Source organism: Ammospiza caudacuta, chromosome 2 (genome assembly GCF_027887145.1).
Source record: "Ammospiza caudacuta isolate bAmmCau1 chromosome 2, bAmmCau1.pri, whole genome shotgun sequence".
NCBI classification, from domain to species: domain Eukaryota; kingdom Metazoa; phylum Chordata; class Aves; order Passeriformes; family Passerellidae; genus Ammospiza; species Ammospiza caudacuta.
The window spans coordinates 52,050,448-52,071,955 of NC_080594.1; the positions used below are offsets into that span (position 1 = coordinate 52,050,448).

Below are 21,508 nucleotides of genomic sequence, written 5' to 3' on the forward strand. Positions count from 1 at the left end.
GGAAATGCTCCCTTTAGATGTAATATGATGTTAAAAGCACAGGAGGTCTTTGTGCATTTTCACGGAATCACAAAATCATCAGGGTTGGAAGAGACCTTGAGGATCATCTAGTCCAACCATCAACGCAGCATAATCACCCCTAAAACATATTCCCAAGTGCCATGTCAAATGCTTCTCGAACACTCGCAGAGATGGTGACTCCATCAGCCTTCTGAATAACTTATTCCAATACCCAGCTACTCTTTCAGTGTAACATTTTTTCCAGTATCTAATCTGAACCTCCCCTGGCACAATTTAAGATAATTTCCTCTCATTCTTTCACTTGAGACATGTCAGAAATGACTGACCCCACCTCACTACATCCTCCTTTCAGGTAGTTATGCATTTTGCTCAGATCATCCTGAGACGTGGGACAAGTGAAGGGAGATGTCACCTGGCAGCTAACCTGTGCAGGGACAAGGGCAGCACTGCATCAGTTACAGATGTGTGAGGCAAGAAAAGTCCAGCATCCTCATCACAACCCCCTCCAAGCACTGCTGCCCTTCCCCCAAGCTACATCACAGGTCACATTTGTGTTTGTGGTGTCGCTACACACGCTGTTGTTCTAGTCTGAGGCTTTGATGATTGTGCAGCAGAGGAAAGAACCATGTAGCTTTTTGACAGCATTGATTTCCAAAAACAAAAGCCAGTTACTGACCCATAGCAACATGCTTTTTCCTTCACTGCAGTGTGCTGCATTGGGACATGGTCTCAGTTCTTGCCAGGACCATTCCATGCTGGAATACAGAGAAGCTCTGAGTAAATGAGCAAAGCTGCGACTGTGTCATGGTTGAACCCTAGTCAGAAACGAAGCCCCACGCAGCTGCTCACTCACTCCCACCAGCAGGACGGGGGAGAGAAACAGAAGGGTAGAAGTGAGAAAACTCATGGGTTGACATAAAGACAGTTTAATAGGGAAAGAAAAAAACAGACAATTCAAGCAAAGCAAAAAACCCCAAGGAATTAATTCACTGCTTTCACATGGGTCAGCAGGTGTTCAGCCATCCCCCAGGAGAGCAGGGCCCCATCACATGTTATGGTGACTTGGGAAGTTAATCTCTCCAATCTCCCCCTCTTCTCCCTCTTCTTCTTTCGGAGGCTTTCTATTCTGAGCATGATGTCATGTGGTCTTGCATATCCCCTTGGTCCATCGGGGTCACCTGTCCTGGCTGTGTCCCCTCACAGCTCCTTGTGCATCCCCAGCCCACTCAGGGGCAGGGCAATGCAAGCAGAAAAAGCCTCAATGCTGTGCAAGCACTGCTCTGCAACAACTGAAGCATCCCTGTGTTATCAACACCATTTCCTGCACAAATCCGAAACACAGCCGAGGAAAATTAACTTTACCCCAGCCAAAACCAGCACAGTCAGGCTGATTATTTCCTGGATCGCTGGATCAGAAAGATTGAACAGATTAATATGTTTTGGCTTATTTCCAGAGAAATTATTTTCTTTTAACCCTATTGTTCATATCTGGCAGCTGATATCAATTCAATGAATGACTCCTGTTCTCTTTGCAAAATTATGAATTCACAGTGTACCTTGTAACTAAACAACCATTTTCAACATATTTGTAGAACACCCACTCCATCAAATGCTGAATTCAATTTCACTGGAAACAGTTCATCCTCCAGCCTTTTTGCAATTTTTGTTATTTTCTTATTCCATTATCTAGTGTAAGCAGACGGAAGAATTTTCATCTAAATATTTTCCCAACGATATGAATAATTAATTTGACAAAATTACAAACGCACAGGCAGAAGCAAGTAGCAAAGCCAGGATTTGAGTAGCCAGCAGGAAAACAAGTAGCCCTTTGTTTGTTCCTCAGGTAGGCTAGGATGTCAGTCCTCGTCCTGTGCTTGGCGTGGGAAGCGGCAATCCCGAGGGACGCGCTGTCCGGAGCGGCGCTGCCCTCCCGTGGCCGCGGCCGCCAATCGCCACCGGGGCTCCCCGGCACTCCCTGTGCCTGCGAGAGGGAAAATCGACGGGAAAAGTACTCAAAAGGAATACCAGGCTGAGCCATTCAACTGCCTCTACAATTTATGGGGTTTTTTTTTCTACGAGGCTTGCAATAAAACTCGTGGAGTTAATTCTCGATGAACATCGATATGTGTGAGTCAAAAAGGAACTTGGGATCTCAAGAAATACATTTCTCTGCAACTGAGCTCTGTGTATCCAGATGATTTGTGTGGTTTTGCTTAGGCTGGTTGGTTCCCAGGCCATTTCCAGTGCAAAGATCTGGTTTTCTTCTCCCTGACTGAAGTCTGTATGTAACAGGGCTCAGTGAAAAGCAAATTACTCACCCCATACACTCAAGCACCCCTCCACAGCACACATACGCCTTAACACCAAGAGAGCTGAAGAAGAGAAAGGATAGAAGAAAGTCAGGGGAGACCACCCACCCTCTCTCTATCCAAAGCCTTTCCTGGTCATTAAGGCTTGGGCTTTATATTGGACTTGTTCCAAAGGTCTGGGAGCCACGCATCTTTCTCAGAGAAGAAAGAGTGCATGGGGATCAAAATATAAGTAGAGGCTGACTGTGTAAATCAAATACTTCTTGGCAGAGAACTTAGGAAATGCCTAGATGCCATTTAGCTGCTCCTTTGGGATATTCCTCAACGATTTGTTTTCCAAAGGGGCCTTTTCAATTTCTGAGGAACCAGCACCAGCACGAGCTCCACACTGATGCGTTTGTGCTGACTTTGGTGTCAGGAGAACACATTCCCAGCTGAAGGGTGGTAATAGGAAGGTGGGGAGGCAGCAGGGCCAGGAGAGGGTGATCTCTGGGGCTGGGCAGCAGTGGGCAGGGTGGCAGGCAGAGCAGCACCGTGCTCCTCATGCAGCCGAGCTGCCTGGAGGGGCTTCTGCAGGTGCCAGCCTGCCTCCATATTCAGCATGTCCTGTTGAGCACAATTGCCTGTGTTTGCCTCTTCATCAGAGCCATGCCAACTGTATACTGAAACAGCAAGGTGTTCAGAAATGCAAAAATGTGGCTACAGAGCAAAAAAGGGAGGGACTAAAGTGTGCCACTGCTGTGGTGAGTGCTGAAAGATTCCATGGGCACAAGGACAAACTGGACAAGCCCATAGAACTGAAAGCCCTCTGTGGCTCTACGCACAGAAAGAACTTCTGAGGCTGGAAAATATGTGGGAGAAGATTCACTGTCTTTTGCTCTGTATTCTTTCTTTATTCTCAGTCTCTGCTGCTGATCACCAGTGAAGACAAAAATCTGGGTTAACTGGGTGTGCTGTCTGCCAATAGGGCTCATGTTTTGTTCTCGAGTGACCTCCCCAAAGCCAGGGCTTGATGTTCTAAAGAGATTCTATTATTTGTTGTTGCTCTGCACCCATTCTGCAGGGGGGAAAAAGAAGCACAACCAGTTTCAGCCTCATTTTGCTGAGGGCTGTACAAACTCAAGAGCTCTCACAGTTCAGCTTTGTTTCTTACTGAGGTGTTTGCTACCTTTGAGTGCTCCTATTTAAAACTATGACATAGATACACCTACACAGTTTTCAAAGAATTGTTGTTGTCACAGTTGTTGCTAGATATCAGATATCTCTGTAATTGTGACTCTTTTCTGTCTCTGTTTCATGCTGTGCCTCTAAGTTGTTCAGAGGCAACCTGAATTATTTCCAAGCCCTGCTAGGGAGGCCCCATTCTAGGTACATAAAAGAGCTTACATAGACTGTTGTATTTGCAAAACCACTTGAAGTGCAGGCAGTCTATATGTTTACATAAAGGGAAGCAATAAAGAAAGACAACTTTCATCTTGAAGGTTAGCAGTTGTCAGATGTTGAGTTTGTATTAAATACAGTCTGGTAGTACTTATTAATGTAATTGATAGGTGACACACTGTCTTATCTGCTCTGGGTGGTGGGAAGGACAGTGACTGTGGAGCAGGGAGTCTGCTTGTCCTTGGCTGAGCCATGGCTATGTTGGACCCTACAGTAACCAGTTTGTGGCTGTAACCCTTGCCAGGTGACAAGGGTCTTTTTGGGGTGATCTGCTCCTGTGCAGCTCAGAAACCCCATGTGCTGTGGGTGCCCACCTAAAGCCATCCTGGCTGCAGGCAGCTGGGATATTGGCTGGCTCCACTGCAAACCCAGTGGTGATTTCCCAATACCGAGGGACCCAGCTGGTCTCCATTCACTTGGAACTTTGGAAAGGCCCAGGAAGGAGAACCTGTCAACAGATCTTCCTCATCCCTTGGTGGACTTTCTTCTGCTTCTGGGGAGCAAATGGAAAACATAACCCTGTATGAGTTTCTTGTATGCAAATGTGTGTTTGTTTGTGTGTAATATGTGGGATGCTGGGCGGTTCCAGTTTTGTGAAGGGAGCCCAGGCCTTGAGGCTCAAGTAATCCCTCTGAGAGACTTGTATTTACCTTCTGAAGGACAGTCAGCCTTTCAGAAGTGATTGTTCCACCACATAAAGGGTCTTACAACAACTTTGACAGATACAATGGAGGTTGACTTTGGGTTATAATCACATTGAAGGCAATCATAAGGCTTTAAATTAATAAGACTTGTATTAAGCATAGCCTGAAAGCACTCTCACTTCACTAATCCACTCAGAGTCATAGCTTTTGAAGGAATCATGTAGCATTTAAGTTAATAACATATTTCTTAAAAACAGTTCTTTTAGTAGCAAATGTATGACAGCTGAACTTATTGTCCAGACTTCTAATTTAGGACTGTATTCCTGCTTAAATTGGAGTGTCTGTATAGCATTAGAGAGGCTTCCCACAGCTTACCAGTTGGAAAGCCCAGATCCATGCTTCCTTTCCAGTATCAGTACAGTCATTTTGACAGATACAAGGAAGGGCTTTTCCTCCTTCCCTTGGGTCCCCAAAGCCATCCTTCTTGTTCCAGGTAATGCTTAACTTTTAAGTGTGGTCACAGTGACTCAAATGTTTGGTGTTTCTCTCTCAATTTAGGGTTTTTTATTATTTTCCAAGTAAACAAAATCTATGTAAATCAGTGGGATTAGTCCTGTAATTCTCCATCTCTCCTGCATTTTGAACTGCTCTGAGGGAAGGAGCCACTCCAGATTCTACAGACTTCATAGAATTAGCAGCTTCCTAAAGACCAGAGATCCAAATCAGTGCTTTCCATTAAGAAAGTTCCTATCTTATGGTTTCAGTGGTGCAGAGCCTTTCTGCCCTTCTGGAATAAAACCTGCCACAACACCAGAGACTGAATAGCAGTTAGAGGCCTTGGCAGGGCAGTGAGGGTTCTCTGTGTCATTTATGAGGCCTTTTCAGAAGGGAAACACTGAAACTGCAGACACAAGGAGGATCCACAGGCAGGGGCTCATATGTTGTAGCTGATGGGGAGCTGGGAGTGCTGGTGTGGGAATAACTGGCACTTGGGTGGGCTGCTGTCATCAGTGCAGTGCAGGAGATGTATAAAGCACAAAAATTCAAAGGAGACCAGATTACATTAGTCCCCCTATTCACAGAGCAGAATGTTGAGACAAAAAGTAGATGGGCAGAAGTTGGTGATGACACTGGCATTGTTAAGTAGGGATGGGCTTCCAGATTGCCTAAAGCTCAAAGAGTTTTTTGATTTGTTGCAACTCCCTGCACTCTGCTAACAAGCACAAGAAGGTGAAATACTGTTGAGGAACCACCAGCACCACCCCAAGTTTATCCAATTTAGAGATTTTTCAGCAAAATATGTTGCATTTCCTAACTCACAGGAGCCCTTATTTGAACTTCTTTTTTTCCCTAAATTTTAGAGAATACAAAGACGATAAGAACCCTCTCTGGGGTGCAGCAGTTAAAATTTCATTATGGATTTGAACAAAATCACAGCTCTTCCAGAGAAACCAGAGATATCTGGTGTGTTGATTAATCTCAAAAAGTCCTTATTGTTTTTCAGGCTTTCCATTGTCTTTTCATTGTATAAACAAGAAAACAAAACCAAAAGAAACTCCAAAGGAAGTTCATTAAACTGTGTCATGTAAAACCAGAAGAAAAATTTGTTACTACTCATAAAAGATGAAGCTGTTTGCTTTTTTCCCAGCTACTGAGAAGCCACTGTCTGTTTTTGAGGCTGGGATTCTGGTGGAGTGGATCTTAATTTCTGATAATGGCTATCCTTGACTAGGAGACGTATGGTCTGTAATATAAAATATTATCTTCATGTGTGTCTTGTGGAGCTAGTAGTGTTTCTTACTCTCAGACAATAATTTTTGTCCACCAGGACCCCCAAATCTTTCTCCTCAGGCTGTTCTTGCCCTGTTTTCTAATTTTGATATAGTAAAGAGTAATATCCTTTCTGCAAAGAGCCTCAGCTTTATCTTCCACTTCCTCCTTCATCTGTGAGACTTTAGAAATTTGGAAGGAGACAGATGGGCTTGGTGCATTGTCTTATTTCCCAGATCCTAAGGAGTTTACAGATGTTATACATGCAGTTTTAACCAAAATTGGCCTTTCTGCAGGACAGTAAAACTCTTCTGTCTCCCCTAAGACCTCCTTCTTTGTCTTCAGTATCAGTGCTCTAAAGCTCTACCACCACCCCATGTTTAAATGTCAGGGACTAGGACTCAGGTGTCCTGAGATATGTGTTCATGTTTAACTGAGAGAAGGAGGAGCTTTTTGAGCATTCCTTAGAGAAAATGCACCTTTACTCTCTATGTCATCACAGTAGTGTGGTGGGATATCATGGCTCATGCCATTTCAGAAAAACCCAGGACATTTCTTTAAAAGGAAGATCTTGGAGATGCTCTCAGGATACATATAAATGCTGAAGAAGAAGGTTAAAAAAGATAGAAGCATAGTGTAGTTATTATTCATATTAGTGTAATTATTTTACACTAATACCAACTGAGATTTTTACATAACCTCTTGCCTTCAGGATTCAGGAATATAAGAGAACCACCAAGGGCCCTGTGAGGGTCCTGTCAGATTCTGCTGTTGTGGAGGAGAAGGAAACTCTGCAGAACCAGCAAAACAACTCAAAGGAAGATCTACTACTTAGACTCTCCTGAGGCCTCTGCCTTTGTTAGCAGGTCTAAGAGCTATCCAGCTCCTCCTGCAAAGTACAGGGCCTTGGAGATCTTTCCCTAAAACTGAAGTACTATGGAAATCACTTGAATTACAATCTTCCAGTAGACAATACTTTGGTTTAATATTTCTGCACTTGAATTTTGCCCAAAATCATCTACTAAAGGCACTGCTTTTAGTAAAGATGAGATAAGAAAAAAATTTAACAGTCACATAATTAAAAAAATTATGTTTATTCTCCATGGATAATGCCATTTATAATAGAAGACTGTTTTGCTTGTGTTTCTCTCTCCTAGTGGTTTTGAATTGCAGTTTTATACCCAGGCTCCTCATAACTGACAATATTTATTAGAAAAAACACCTTAGTTTGATTGAACAGGTGAAGATGTTTTTTGAGAAAGACATTTCATCAGCAAAATTTCTGCAAATTAAACTTTTTTTTTGAGTCTTAAAATATACAATGTAGCCAGTGCATGTGTTAAAAATAAATCTTTCCACTGAAAAATGTTTCCTAACTGTTGAAATTCTGGACAAATAATTTTTTCCAGATTTATATTTTGCTATAGATTTGGGGTTTTTTTTCTCTATGACATCCAAAATAGCTACAAAACACAGATCTGGACAGGAGTCAGCCCAGAGCAACACTGTCCGTGTTGTGCATTACTTACACAGGAGTTTGTGAAAATTAACTGGGAAAAGCAGGTTCACTTGTTTTTTCTTGAACAGCATGTTGTCCAAGAGGATGAACATGATGTGAACACAGCAAATGGCTGCTCTGAACAGCTTAGAAAACTCCCTGAGTGTTTCCAAAGCACAGATCTGGTGCCAATCATCTCCTTTCTCCTCCAACCGAAGAACTGTTCAGCATTCATGGGAGGTTCTGCTCAGCTGCTTGCATCCTTCATACTCTGAAATGGAGACATCTGTGGGTTTGAAACTCCTTCAGGGCTGAGATGGTGATTAAGAATAAGCACAGTGAGTTAAATTTGAATGTGAAATGAAACAGGAGTTAAGTTCCTAAGCAGCTTTGAGGATCTGTGCCTGAGCTCATAAAATGCAATTAATTAGTGACTAACTGGGGACTCTCTAAGGCTCTTCCATCCTTGAGGTTTCAGTATGACATCTCCCCTCCTCAGCCTGTGTCACATGCTCTGAAGTCATCATTATGCCACGTAAGGAGTCAGACACATGTTCCAGCTCTTTGATCTAGCAGAATTCTGTGTAAACCACAGCACACACATTGTGGTGGGTTTGGCAGGGAAGGAGCAGGACTGAATGCCACCTTCAGTTCTTAAGCACTGACAATTGTTAGAGCATGGCTTAACCTCTCCTAGTCTGCTGAGCTGTGCCAACCAGCACGGATTGCTAAAGCTGGTGGAAATTCATGATCGCTGTTGGAATGTCATTAACACTTTTCTAAGGATTATATCTACCTTTAAGTGTCAAAATACTCCAAGCCAGTGTTCAAGCAAATTAAAAGCAGCGATTCTGGGGAAGAGGCATTTATTGATGACAAAATGCTATGAGGTCCAACAGATGTCATTCCATATTATAATAAGGCATGTGGCTCTAATTTGGCACTTCTTGCCATCAGGAGGAACCCCTTGCAGAGCAGATGTCACTTCTAATTCTGTCTTTCATGGGTGCCTGTGCCCCTGAGGGTTTGGTATGCCAGTTCAGAAGCAGGCTCTGTGCCATGAAAGCAGATGGTCATGAGCACAAGTCATGCTACCAAACTGGTGCTTCTAGAAGTGTGGGTGCTGAGACCAAAGGACTACCCAGGAACATCAAAATCTTCCTGTGTGGGAAAATTCCCCTGAAGTAGGCTGATACATGCCACTAGTGCTTCAGTGGTAGTAAAAAATGGATGTTATCTGTATCTTATTTCTGGTTATTTTAACTTTTGGCCATCCCCTGGTGATCCCAGAGGTCATTCTGGCAGCTGAGGGCATTGGACCATATATGTGTCTGTGGCGAAAATGCCATCAGTGCTTGGTGTTACTTTGAGAGCTCTACAGTGCCTGGGTATTTTGTGGTATAGGGGACTACACTGCTGGGCAATGAGGGGGAGAAGTGGCCCCTGCACCTGTATCCATCCATCTCCTCTGTAAGATAGTGCATGACTGTGTCAGACAAGACCTGAAGTAAATCTGTGCTCCTGATTTTCTTCATGTACCTTTTTGCTTGGCATAGAGAGTAGTCTTTTGCCTAATACATTCAGCCTAAATCAAAATTTTGTTGCACCGAAGACAAACACCTCAATTGCCTTCACAGGGGTCAAATATTGTTTTTCTTACAAATTCAGTCTTCAATAACAATCAATTTCAGTAAATTTACTGAACAAAGGATCCCAGAAAACCTGCTGCTTGCATATAGCTACTTATTTACTCTCCCAAAATGAACCTTTAATTCTTAGAGGAGTTTAAATGTTTAACTGATACGTAATATGTTCTTAACTTGTGTCAGCAAGAAGAGCTTCCAAAACATTATGAGTATGTGCTTGCCTTCAAGTGTATGTCAGGTTTTAAGAACCAGCCCTTGCTACAGTTAATTGATAAGCTTCAGTAATTACAGAGTAAGATCAGATTACTCTGATCTGATCTGTTAGGAATTTTAATCCATATATCTAGGAGAAGTTTACAGCAGGTATGTTTTTCTCTTCTCAGTTAGAGAAGCAAACATTTCCCCAGTATGTAATTCTACTGTGTCAGCTCCTGCGAGTGCCACAAGAGACACTCCAGTGGAGTATTCCTGACGTGGGATGTGTCTTGTCCTGTGATCAGAGCCATACACTGAATGAGGAAGGTTTGCAGGGAAGATTTGGTCATCAATGACCTTTGATGGCTCAGCTCCAAGTAATGCCAGGAGATTCCTCTTTCAGAAGGTAGATACACAGTGATGTCTGAGGGCCCTTTTAAAATGTCATGCAGCCCAGGTACCTTTGGCACTATTCCAAAAAACTTCGCTCTTCTTAAAAAATACTACAATTGATCAGCAAAATACTATGCTGTCTTCACTCCATGTCCTATGGGGTTTGTTATCCAGTCAATGCAGAAACTCTCAGTTGGCCAAGTAGGTGTAGAATCCACTATTGGCAGGCAAAGCTACCACGAACATACAGGCTTTATTACATAATAAAATGCTCATCTTTCCTGACAGAGATGTTAACATCTCACCAGAACCCAAATAAAGTGGGTTATGTGACTCCAAAGTCAGGCATAGTCAGTGAGTTGTCTGCAATTCCCAGTAACACATACAGAGATTTTACTTTGTGGTGAAATTTTCACCTTGCCCAAGGAGGCTTGTAACATTTCAGGAGGGAGCAGCACATGACTCTGCTCAAGTAGGAAATTCACACAGCCAGATCCTAAAATAAAGTAATATATATTTTATTTGGTGATATGAAATGAATTAGTTAGCATTGACACAAGGAGGTTTATCAGCAGAAGTCTGTATTTCTGCTATCTATTATATTTGAAGGTCACTGAGGATGCATTTGTGTCCCAAAAATTAATCTATATTTCAAAAACTTGGTGTCATCAAAACCAGGAAATCATGTAAAGGAAGGAGCTTCAATTCCATCTGGCAGAGGCAAAACATCTCTACTTTTCTTAAACCCACTTTGATGTGAGTGAGACTAAGTTGAATGACCTCCTTTGCCATTGGCATGGAGCACACGTGGCCCAGCTCAGAGGATGCTCCTTGGCTGCAGCTCCAGCTGTGCTGGTGAGAAAGGGAAATGTGGAAGCCAGGCTAAGCCCAGTCTTCTGATCCCTCACTCTGTTCTGTTCTTCACACTGTGACCATGGTTTTGTCTGCTCTAACCTTCTCAGGAAAAGCTGCTGTGATCAGCCTGGGTGGTGTGAGGATGAGACAGCCTAAAATGCTTGTCCAGCTTTTGTTTAGCAGTGTAAATACAGTCTGATGGACCAAGCCTCAAATAAAGGCCATGTGTGCAAGGGCATCCTGCTGGAAGTAGGGTTACCAGGGCTGCCCTGGCAGCTCAGCTGCCACCTGAGTTAGGAAAGCACAGCCTGAAGAGGTGATGCTTCCCTCTGCCCTGCCAAAACCACTACATTTATTTTGCTTGCCTGGATCAGCTCCAAGTGGAGGATTCAGCCTAGCAGAAGTAGTCAGGGCAGCTGGATGTAGAGGAACAGCCTGACAGTGCAGCAGGCTCATCATCAATTATTAATTGGTACAAAGGGCACAGAAGTCCCTCCCTATCAATGAGAGGGCTGCCTCAGAGGTAATCATTGGCAGTGCAGAGACCAAAAGCTATCTAAAGCTGTGCTGACAAGAACTGCAAATTTGGTTCCTTATTTTGGTGGAAATTGTTAACCTGAATTCAAAATTCAAGTTTCGTTTTTGAATGTAAACACTTCTGAAAAATCCGCTTTTATAAAGTCTTATGATCAGGCACAAAATAAGTATTTTACAGGGAATTATTGCTCAAACATCTTTGTCTGAGCAAAAAAAAAAAAAAAAAAGCAGTGGGAAGAAAGACTTTGAGCTAAGTAGGTTAGGCTTAAGCATTGTGTGGACATCAATTCTTAAGCATCTTCTTTTCTGGATGGAAAATAAACCTGTCATGAGCTGGTGCCTGATCTCTTGTGTATTTGGCCTGAGGAAATACCAGGCACTGTCTCTCTGCAAAGACAAAAAAGCCCCAATTAGCCAGCTAGTAATCTTATGTACTATCAAAACATCTTAATAACATGGTTAGCCCTCAGGGCTAACGATCACACCGTACCTCTTGGCCCATAGCTTTGTTTCAGCTTGAGCTACAGAGCTGAATGTTCATTTGTGTCTCTTGAAAATGACACTATGAAAACTCATATTTAAATATGCCATGCTGGACTTCAAAACAGCAACCCTTAAAGTAGTGAAATAAAAATCTCATTTGACAGGTTGCATATCTGGTAATCATTCTATAAAATTTGCTTACCACTTCACAAGTAACAATCAGGAATAAAGAATGGGCATTAACTGAAGGATGGGCAGATGTCCAAAGTTAGGGAAAAGTGTATCTTGCAGGTTTTGGTTTTAAGCATCACCTGATTATTTTCAGCAGTTTAGGTACTTTTCTTATCAGATCATTCCCCATGGCAGTGACTTTAAATTTCACGTTATGCTTATACTTTGCTTGAAAACTGGGGCACAAAAGTGCAGCCTAGTAAAACCCAGAGGAATAATACATCCCAGTGTTTTGCAGGTGAATAAAAGTCATTCCAGCCTCATTCATCATCACTTTTTTTCTGCTCACTTCTCTGTCTCTGCTGTTTCCTTGCTGTGTGAATTTGGAAAGTGGCTCAAATCTCTTTTTAAATCTTCTTCAGTTCTGTGACTAGGAAGTGATTTAGAATTGCTAAGTGGGATCACTGATACAACAACTAGGCACAACTTCATCATCATTAACCGGGCATCAAAAAGTGTCCAAGGATCTTTATGCTGGAAAGATAACCTGTAGCCCTGGTAAATGTTTTTCCTTCAGTGAACATGCACGGTGCCAGGGTGTTCCCAGTGTCTTGAGTGTGATTACAGCTGTGGCAGGAGCCATCAGCTCCAAGCCTGCTGCCAGCACAGGGAGTGCTTGACCTGCTGTGAAGAGCTGGAAACTCACTCCATGTCTCTGAGTAAGCTGCAGTAGCAGCGCACAGGACAGGGAGCTGCACTCATGCTGTAACACTCCTCTGCAGTTTGTTTGTCAGCAACACACAGACCCATGGGCATTGTCAAACAAGCTGCTTTTCTAGAGAGAATGCAAATTCTCCAGCAAAAGGAGACTTTATTGCCCTTGACTTCAGACACGGAAATCTGTAGCTGTGTGGCTCCAGAACACAGCCCTTCCTATCATTGTCTCCTCTCAGATCAAGACCTGCCACACAACATGGCCTAATTAATTTCTCATCAAATGCAGAATTCTTCCCACTCATGTTCCTGCTAGTTTTACAGTTATATGTATTATCATATGGTATTTCTATCCTTTTTAATAAAATTTGTAAATAATTTCAGAAGAGGAACACCTACAAGAGGCACAAAGTCAGTGGCACATACAAAAGAGTCTTCCTTTTCTGAGGGAAAGGAGCCCCTGAAATGAGCTGCAGCCAGATGGTAAAAAGAGTAGTGACAGATACTGAGAAACAGTGGTTCAAAGACATCTAGGAGCCGGTGGAATTTTGGTCATGGTATTCTTCGAACATGCAGCCTACAATGTGTTCCCAGCCCTAATTTCTCCATGTCTACTGGCAAACAAGTGTAGGGGAAGAGTGGCTGCAGCTGGGACTTTCCAAAGTAACTGCAAGTCTTCAAAGGAATGTTCTTCTTTTCAATATTTTTTTCTCTCAGAAGCAGAAGAGTAGGATTCCTTGGGGCTCATAGTGAGGAGATGATAAAAGTGAGGCTGAAGGCCTTCAGCCCCAGCAGATTGTTAATAGCCTGTTAAACATTCTACTGCAAAGTCAGCAGTGCTGCTCCTCATAGAGCACAGAATCTGCAAAAATGCAGGGCCTTTTATGTAGCAGCCCCCAAACGACTCACCAGGTGCTTCAAAGGCAAGCAGAGCCTGCCCTGGTTTGGACAGAATGCCAAAGTAGAGGAGTAGGAGGGAAGAGATACAATACAGCAAAGGATGTGGTCACCTGGAAACTGTTCACCCACTGCACATCTGGTGTTTTTGTACAGGCTTTTACTGGAAAATAAGATGTGGTATCATGGAAAGGCAGATGCTACTGATTCACCTGCTGCAGATAATAGTGGGAGGCATTATTTCATTAGGTACTAACAGATGGACCATCTGATGAATAATCTTTCTGATTTTCCTATAAGTTGATTCCTTGAAGTAAATAAACAACTTTATCTTCCTCCTAGATCACGAGAAATACATATTCTCCTAGGTCCTTAATTTAATTTCTTCTTTGAATCCTGTTTGAGCTCTGGAATCTATGTGCAGCGAGGTGAAACTCACCTACCCCTGCTCCTGGGGAACCAGAGACTGCCTTAGTGATATCCATGGAAGCAGCAAACATTTGCTTTTTGGGGCATATTATACACACATGTGTTGCATCCCATGTCTCTTTCCAGTCTCCACCTATGAGTGAAGAGCAAAGTGAGAGACAATGTCTCTTAAGAGAAACATTGACCTTATCTCAGCAAATCCTGGGTGTCCTGGTATTGCTGTAGTGCCTTAGCTGGCTGCCAGGCACCCACCCTGCCTCTGTCTCGCTGTCTCACCTCCTGTGCAGGACAGGAAAGAAAATAAGGTGAATAAGACCACAGGTAAACACATGGAGATCACTTACCAATTGTTGTCACAAGCAAAAAATCATTGACTTGGAAAAGATTATTTAATATGTTACCAATTGAAATAAAGTTGAAAGGTGTGAAAGAAAGACAAAGCAAAAAACTAAAATAGCTTTCCCCACCACTTCTTTACATTCTCAGCTTCACTTCTGCCTTCCCAATTCCTCCACCCCCTCCATCCCATATCCCCACTGAGCAGCACAGTGGGAGGAGAATGGCGGTTGCAGTCAGTCCCTTTAAGTTCCTCTCTGCCATTTCTTCCATCTCACACTTCTTCCTGCTCCTGCATGGGTCTTTACCCAGGGCTGCTGTCCCTCAGGATAAACCTACTCTGGCATGGTTCTCATGTGCAGGCCCACAGCTTCTTCCAGGGCCCTGCTCCTGTGAGGGCTCTCCATGGGTGCAGCTTCCTTTGGGCCATGTCCACCTGTGCCAGTGTGGGGTGTGAATATCTGCTCCATCAGGGCCCTCCCCACAAGCTGCAGGGAAATTCCTTCTGGAATTCCCCATGGTCTTCCCCAGGCTCTGTAGGGAACACCTGCTCTCTCTCAGCTTCACACTTCTTCCCTCACTCCTCTATGAATGAATGTTGAAATTGAGAATAAAGGGTTTCCATTAAAGAACACTTGAACTCTATTTCTCTGCAAATAATAAGAATAATTTACTCTTCAAGGTTAGTGCTTCTGCAAAGGAAACTTATAAAAAGTAGCTGAAGAAAGAAAAAAGATTTCTACAAGTGGTGTTACCCAAGCTGACAGGGTAAGCATATATATGAGACCACTTCAGGAATAGCTTCAGGGGTGAGGTGCAGACAGCCTGAGGTGGACACACAATGCTGCAGCATCCCCCTGGCACCTGGCAGAAGAGATGCCCTCATGCACAGCTGCAGAGGAGATGGGGCTGTGTTGGGCCAGATTTTGTGCTGTTGCGACTTTATGGAAGTCAGCAGTGTTTTGTCACAGTAAATTCAGCACATAAACTTAAGTGTTTGTTACACAGGTGAAAAATGCATGCAGTTTGGATATTCAGCACCAACCTGATGTGCTGAGGGGTTGTTTGTTATGTGCAGAGATGTGTAAAGGTGACAAATGCTTCAGAGGTCTTTTTCTTTCTGTGTAGAGTACACTACACTGTTTTGAGTTTTTAGTGTGGCTTGGGAAAGGTCACATATGCTTGTAGAAGTCCATTTATATTGCAGATACACATTTTAAATTAAGACGTATATGCAAGCAGCCTCAAAGACACAGCGAAACTTAAAGCTGTTTATTCAGAGCCAAAAGGGATATTCTTCCTTTATCAGAAAGAGGATTTTCTTTTCCAACCTGCTTTTTATTCCTCTAGTAGGTTTTCAGTAATAAAGGCAAAAATGAAATCTCCTCTTTACTTGCACACTTTCAAGAAGCCTGTGTTTTAAAAATATTGGAGACTTGGATGTGCCAATCATTAAGATAATGCTATCATTTTCCTGCAGGCAGCACCTAACCAATATTTTATTGTATCTTTGTAAAACAATTGAAATAAAAATTATAGGTCTTTTTTGACATCCTTTGCATTTCTTGCACTATCTCCACTAGTTTTTTCAAACAAAATGTTCATTCTTCTGCAAATGTTTAAGTCCAGATCTGCTGTAATCTTTTGCTCCTCTTAGGCCTTATAGACAGATAGGTAAAACAACACTTCAACTCTGCCTTTCTCAAATGTTAAGAAAATATTGTTTTCCTTATGTCTACAAGGAATCTAGGATGTCATTATTCTGTAGATGGCAAATGCAGGAGGACACCAAACCCATTTAAAGTTTTGAAAGAGGTCAATTTAAGGTGGAAAACTTGGCAACCTGATATTTGTTATGAGAATATGACTGAAGTGGATGTGAGAGTGTAGGCCGAATCTTTTCTTTGTTCTTTATCTTATTATTCAAATGTCTGAGTGTGATCTGAGGGAGTCTTTGTGGGAAATCTCCACCTGAGCAGGGGAATTTGAAAACTTTGCACCACTGAGCCCTGCTATTCCCCTCTATTTCGAACATCAGCAGCTTCCAAGTGGTAGGATGAACGTGTGATGTGGCTCCTCCAGCAGCTATAAAACCATAAACTCATCCACCCATATATTTAGGAATTCCATGGTTTCTTTATGAGTGTTGTAGCCACATACCTTCACAGATGCGGACAAAGAGGAGGTCTTAATTTCCTGTTGGAACCAGACTGTAACAGCTGCCAAGACTTAGCATTTAAGTAAGTTGTTGGGAACTCTTTATTTCTACTTGAGGGTTTATAGTGGAGAAAGTCCGTGTCACTTAGCCCAAGCTGCAGGGAGAACGTGTCGCTGTGGATTATAATTGCTGATAGAAGTTTGGTCTGTGTGCAACAGTTCACATACATTTTTTATGGACTTATAATTAGTGCAATTCTGGTCTCCTGCAGGTTCCAGCTTTGGAAATGAAGAGCAGACCACCCCTAGGGCAGCTGCACCTTCTAAGGATGCTCCCAAGGGGAGCAGCAAAGGCACGACGCAGGTATCGAGCAGCACAGCGACACCACGCAGGAGCTTACTGCCAGCACCAAAAACAGCCACAGCACCCGCTGGTAAGTGCTCCAGGCTTCAAACACCACCTGCCTTAGGCCAAGAAATGCAGAAACCTTGCTGTGATGCTGTTTTACTGCTTGCTTTTAATTAATTTTCATGCCATCCTAGAGCCCATTGCTGGTGTGCTGATTTGGACTCCATTTACTGTAGACCCTTTTGAACACAGTCAACAGCACAGCTATAATCTCATTTTCTGAGTTATGTGGTGAATTGAAGGCATTTACTGTCCCTAACTACCCATGCCAGAGATTTAGTGTATATATTGTTGGTTCTCAACAAACAGCTTTTTGAAAACATTGCGTTGCTTTGGAGACCAAAGCATTCCATCAAGCGGATAATTCATTCCTAGGTATGTTTGCAGTGATGAGGATATTGGCCTCTAGGTTTAAATAATTTTTTGGTTTTCTTACTCAGAGAGGCAGAAGGAGGCAAGCAATCAAAGCAAAAAACTCCTAGTGTTGTTTCCAGGTTGTTTCCTTGCCTAAACTCTCCTTCTGCTCAATTCAGTTATGTCTCAAATGACCAGTTCCATCAAGTTCAGATTAGATCTGACAGTTTAGATTCCAAAAGAAATAATTTTATCCAGGCTGGTTCTTACTCAACAGCGTTTCATCTCTATCTAAGTTCCATTGGTTTTGATAACACATTGCAAATGGAGCTGGGAAGGAAAAGTCAGTGCAAAATATGACACAAAGACTTTATGCATTGCTAGTTCTTCTCCCCTGGTTTCAAGTCAGATTAATATGATGTAGTGGTTTGAACTTGGCTGATCACCAGGTCCCCACCAGACCAACCGGATGGAGGGAGATAAATACAATAAAAGACCCATGGGTCAAGGTAAGGATGAAAAGATAACTCAGCAATTACCATGTCGTAAAGTTGCCTGATTTATTCTGGAAGGAAGCTAAACATGGAAGTAGGGTTACCTGCCTGTGTTATGCAAACAGTCAGACACAGTTGGTGAACAGTAGTAGCTGACAAGTTTAGGAAGTTGTTATTATACACAACAAACAGAAGTAAAAGAAACTATGATAGTCCAATGTTCTGGTTTAATTTTTTATGAGCCAAGTTAGCAGCAATTCATGATTTTTATTTTTTTTTTTTTATTAAAAGATGCTAAGTATTTGATAGGAGCAAAGGTTGAAATAAATCAAAGAAATTATGAAGGCAAGTTTTTTTTTGGCAGTTCTAATCTTGCCACTCTTGCAATAGCATATGAACACTGGGTGTAGATCCCAATGTGATAGAGATACCTACAGAATGTAAATTTTTCTCTTTAGGTATCCTTTGGACAGTGATTTCTATAGGCTTGACGTTGCATATATATATGCATCAAATACAATATATTTAGCATCTGACCAACCTCCTGTGCAAGACATTGCAGTTACTAAACTGAAGTGCTTAGAGCACTCCACAGTTACAGCTGAGGAGCGCAGGCACTACGTGTATTGCACACAGCATATTTTATGAGAGGAAGGAGAAAAGTATTTCACAAGGAGGATGGCAGTAATTTAAATATAAATAATATTTCTGAAAGAGTGCAATATCAGGTAATGTAAAAATTGTCTTTGAATTTCAGAGATCTACATAATCTTATCTATGTATGAATAGTAAATTAATTCACAAATGAAAACATCTACCTATATTGATGAATCAAAAATAGCCATCAAAAATCGCATGAAAGCTTTCGTGTATTAGATGTTTCTGGAGAAGACCACATGAACTGTAAATTTTCCCTTAAAAAAAAATAAAGACACAACTGCTCAAGAGCTATTGTATTCCTGATATTTCACTAAAAGTGCTTGTGAAATAAATTGGACTGTAGGGAATAAAAAAAAAAAAAATTAATGAAAATGGACTCCTTTAGCTGTGGAGCAGATGAAGTTGTGATTCAGATGATCAAAAAAGAATTGTGGCATGGGACAATAGTAGTGGAAGATCATTATCATGCAAATTGTTTTGCAGGCATGAACTGATGGCCTTTCAACTGCTCTGTGAAATGAGTGCACTTAATTAGGTTTTAGTGTATTGCACAGCCCTTTTTATATTTACATGTCTGTCAATTTATAGAACATGGAAAAGAAAACATAGACTTGACTAAAAAAAGAGAGGTCTTTTAATTTCACTTACATATATTAGCTACTTTGGGAAGTGTAGTCATAGCCTAACTAATACTTACCATTTCTATATTGCTTCATATTTTGTTTAATGATAGGTGAAAGCAGCTCTCCATCAGAAACTTTGCAACTATAATCTAGCTCTGAAATTCATATAAGCTTCCTCTTCCCACAGATGCTGATTAAAATATACAGTACTTGAAGCATACATATATGAATTTTCTGGTTTAAATTTCCCTTAAAATGGGAGATTATCTGCAGAAGGCAATGTTCAGAGACTCAGTTCTGTCCACCAGGCTGGATCTGCCACCCAGCTTTCTATGAAATCAGAGAGCTGTGAGATTTTATTTTTTCTATGTCCTGTTAGGGATTTTGAGGGGTGTGTATTATGGGATTCCTATTTCTACTTGGTTATTATTTAATGACTGTAGTCGTGCATAAGAAATATCCTAATTTGAGTGCAATGACAGTGGCAATAAAAAATTAATTTGAGCAGCTTGTTCCTACTTGCCCCCCTAAATTAAAGACAATCAAAAGCATTGTTCAAAAAAATTCACCCGGTCAATTCCTGTGCTTCTACAAGTACCAGTAAATCATATATAACAGGACAGGCTGTTAAATGCAATCAGCCAAGATGAAAAATAGGAGGCCAGTTTTATCTCAGCTCTCACCAGCAATCCTGTAGTGTAAAATGTGCTTTTTTTGATCAGATTCTGCAAAATCCAGACAGCACAACGTCAGCAGGAGGGAGAGGGATGAGCTGAGGTCACTTAGGGGGGAAGGGTGAGCACCAGCACTCTTGCAGGGATGAAGGGGGAAGAGTCTGCTGCTGCTTTGTTCCCCCTTGCAAACACTTTCCCTTCCAAGCTGAATAGCTGTGTGCAGTGGGTTACATCATATTGCTCCTGTACTGAACACTGGGATGTGCAGCATTTCCTTGCAGGTGAAAGTGGGAGTTCATCTGCAAGTTTTCCCACCTTTCTTCTGGGAACCTCTCTGAAACATGCCATAGCACAGCTGTGTGAGGAAGTGTCTTGGTTTGAAATTTCAACCTTGAATAGGAGGAGACAATAAAATGCCTGCCATAGGATCCATGCAAAATGGCAGAAAGAGGAGTAGTTGTTTTAACTCTTCAACTAATGTTGGATGTTCTGAATTACCCTGAGATTTTCTATTCAGTCCAAAGAATTGTTTTACCAGGTGTATCTTTTCCTTTATTTTTTTAAACACCAGCTAAAGAGACTTTGTTATTTTAATACAAGAACAAGGCAACTGTTTTCAGACAAGACAATTAAATAGTTGTTATCCTTTTTTTCTTATCATATTGACTTTAAATTTGAAACAAACACATAGGGAAAAGCACAAGCATTAGCAGTTTTTACTTCAAGAAGTACATGGTCTTTCTTCCACATCTCCTTCTTTATTCAGTTGTTCAGTGTCTCATAGATCACAGCTGAAGTAGAGAGTCTCTAGAGAGAATTAGACTGCTCTCATTCTACAGAAATCCATCATATTTCCAGCTTTGCTCATTTTGTCTCAAACAATGCATGCAGGGATGTGCCATTACTCACCAAGGACATGACTAGTCGTGGGTATCAGGGAGAAAGGCAGAAGGAAGCTCAGAGGGGCTCCCTGTGTCTGTGAGTGACTGAAGGTATTTCCTTGGGTTTGGTTTGGTTTTTTTTTTAAACTTGCAAACTGCATTAGTTAACTTATAAAATACTCCTGAGAACAGTTGGAATCCTTCTGAATGCAGTTACTCCCATTGAATTGTTAATGATGTCTACAGCATGTTAGGATTTGTTTTGGAAGAAATACTCAATGTACAATTTGTTAACTTGCTTTCAGTCTGAAGTATGAAAGCAAATTGAAGCCTATCCCAGTATAGTGGCTTTTGAAGACTCAGAAATGTGCAGGCAAATACAAGTGCTGATTCTGCAGGGCTTGAGGAGATGTCTTGGATGAGGTGTCTTTTGCTCTGCTTCCTAGCATTCAGCACTGCTGGGGGAATGGAGAAATGGCTTTGTTTGTCTGCTATTTTTCTAAGTGATTTCTGGAATGTTTTGCCTCGTGTTTCTAATTATTTTGCATTTGCTCTTTTTGTTTCATTTGGAGCAGGCTGTGTGTATTAATTAGGAAATATAAATACCTTTACAGAACTGTGTGTTTAGAGGCCTTTTTCAAAAGAAAATGTTGTAAGCACACTAGCAGAGAAGACAAACAAATATTTATGCTCATTGTTCTCTTATGGCCTGAAATATCCCTTTCTTTACACAAGTATAGCTTTTAAAAGAGGGGAAATGTTGAGAGATTTCTAACCTCAAATGGAATATAGATTCATATAAAAATTAGTACTTTGTAGCTTTGATTACTGGCTCCCAGAAACCTCATTGCATGAGCTCTGTCAGTGGTAGGAGGTGGCAGAGCCTTGGAAAATGTTCCTGAAAGCCTGGAAGTTAGT

General features: G+C 41.8%; 1 protein-coding gene across 1 annotated transcript in view; it reads left to right on the top strand.

The window, feature by feature from the left end:
* MTUS2 (microtubule associated scaffold protein 2) overlaps nt 1-21,508 on the top strand; it is a 159,717-nt gene that overhangs the window by 81,157 nt on the left and 57,052 nt on the right. The window contains exon 4 of the mRNA XM_058800039.1: nt 16,768-16,929. Coding sequence (XP_058656022.1) covers nt 16,768-16,929 — 162 coding nt within the window. The remainder of the gene's footprint in view (nt 1-16,767; nt 16,930-21,508) is intronic.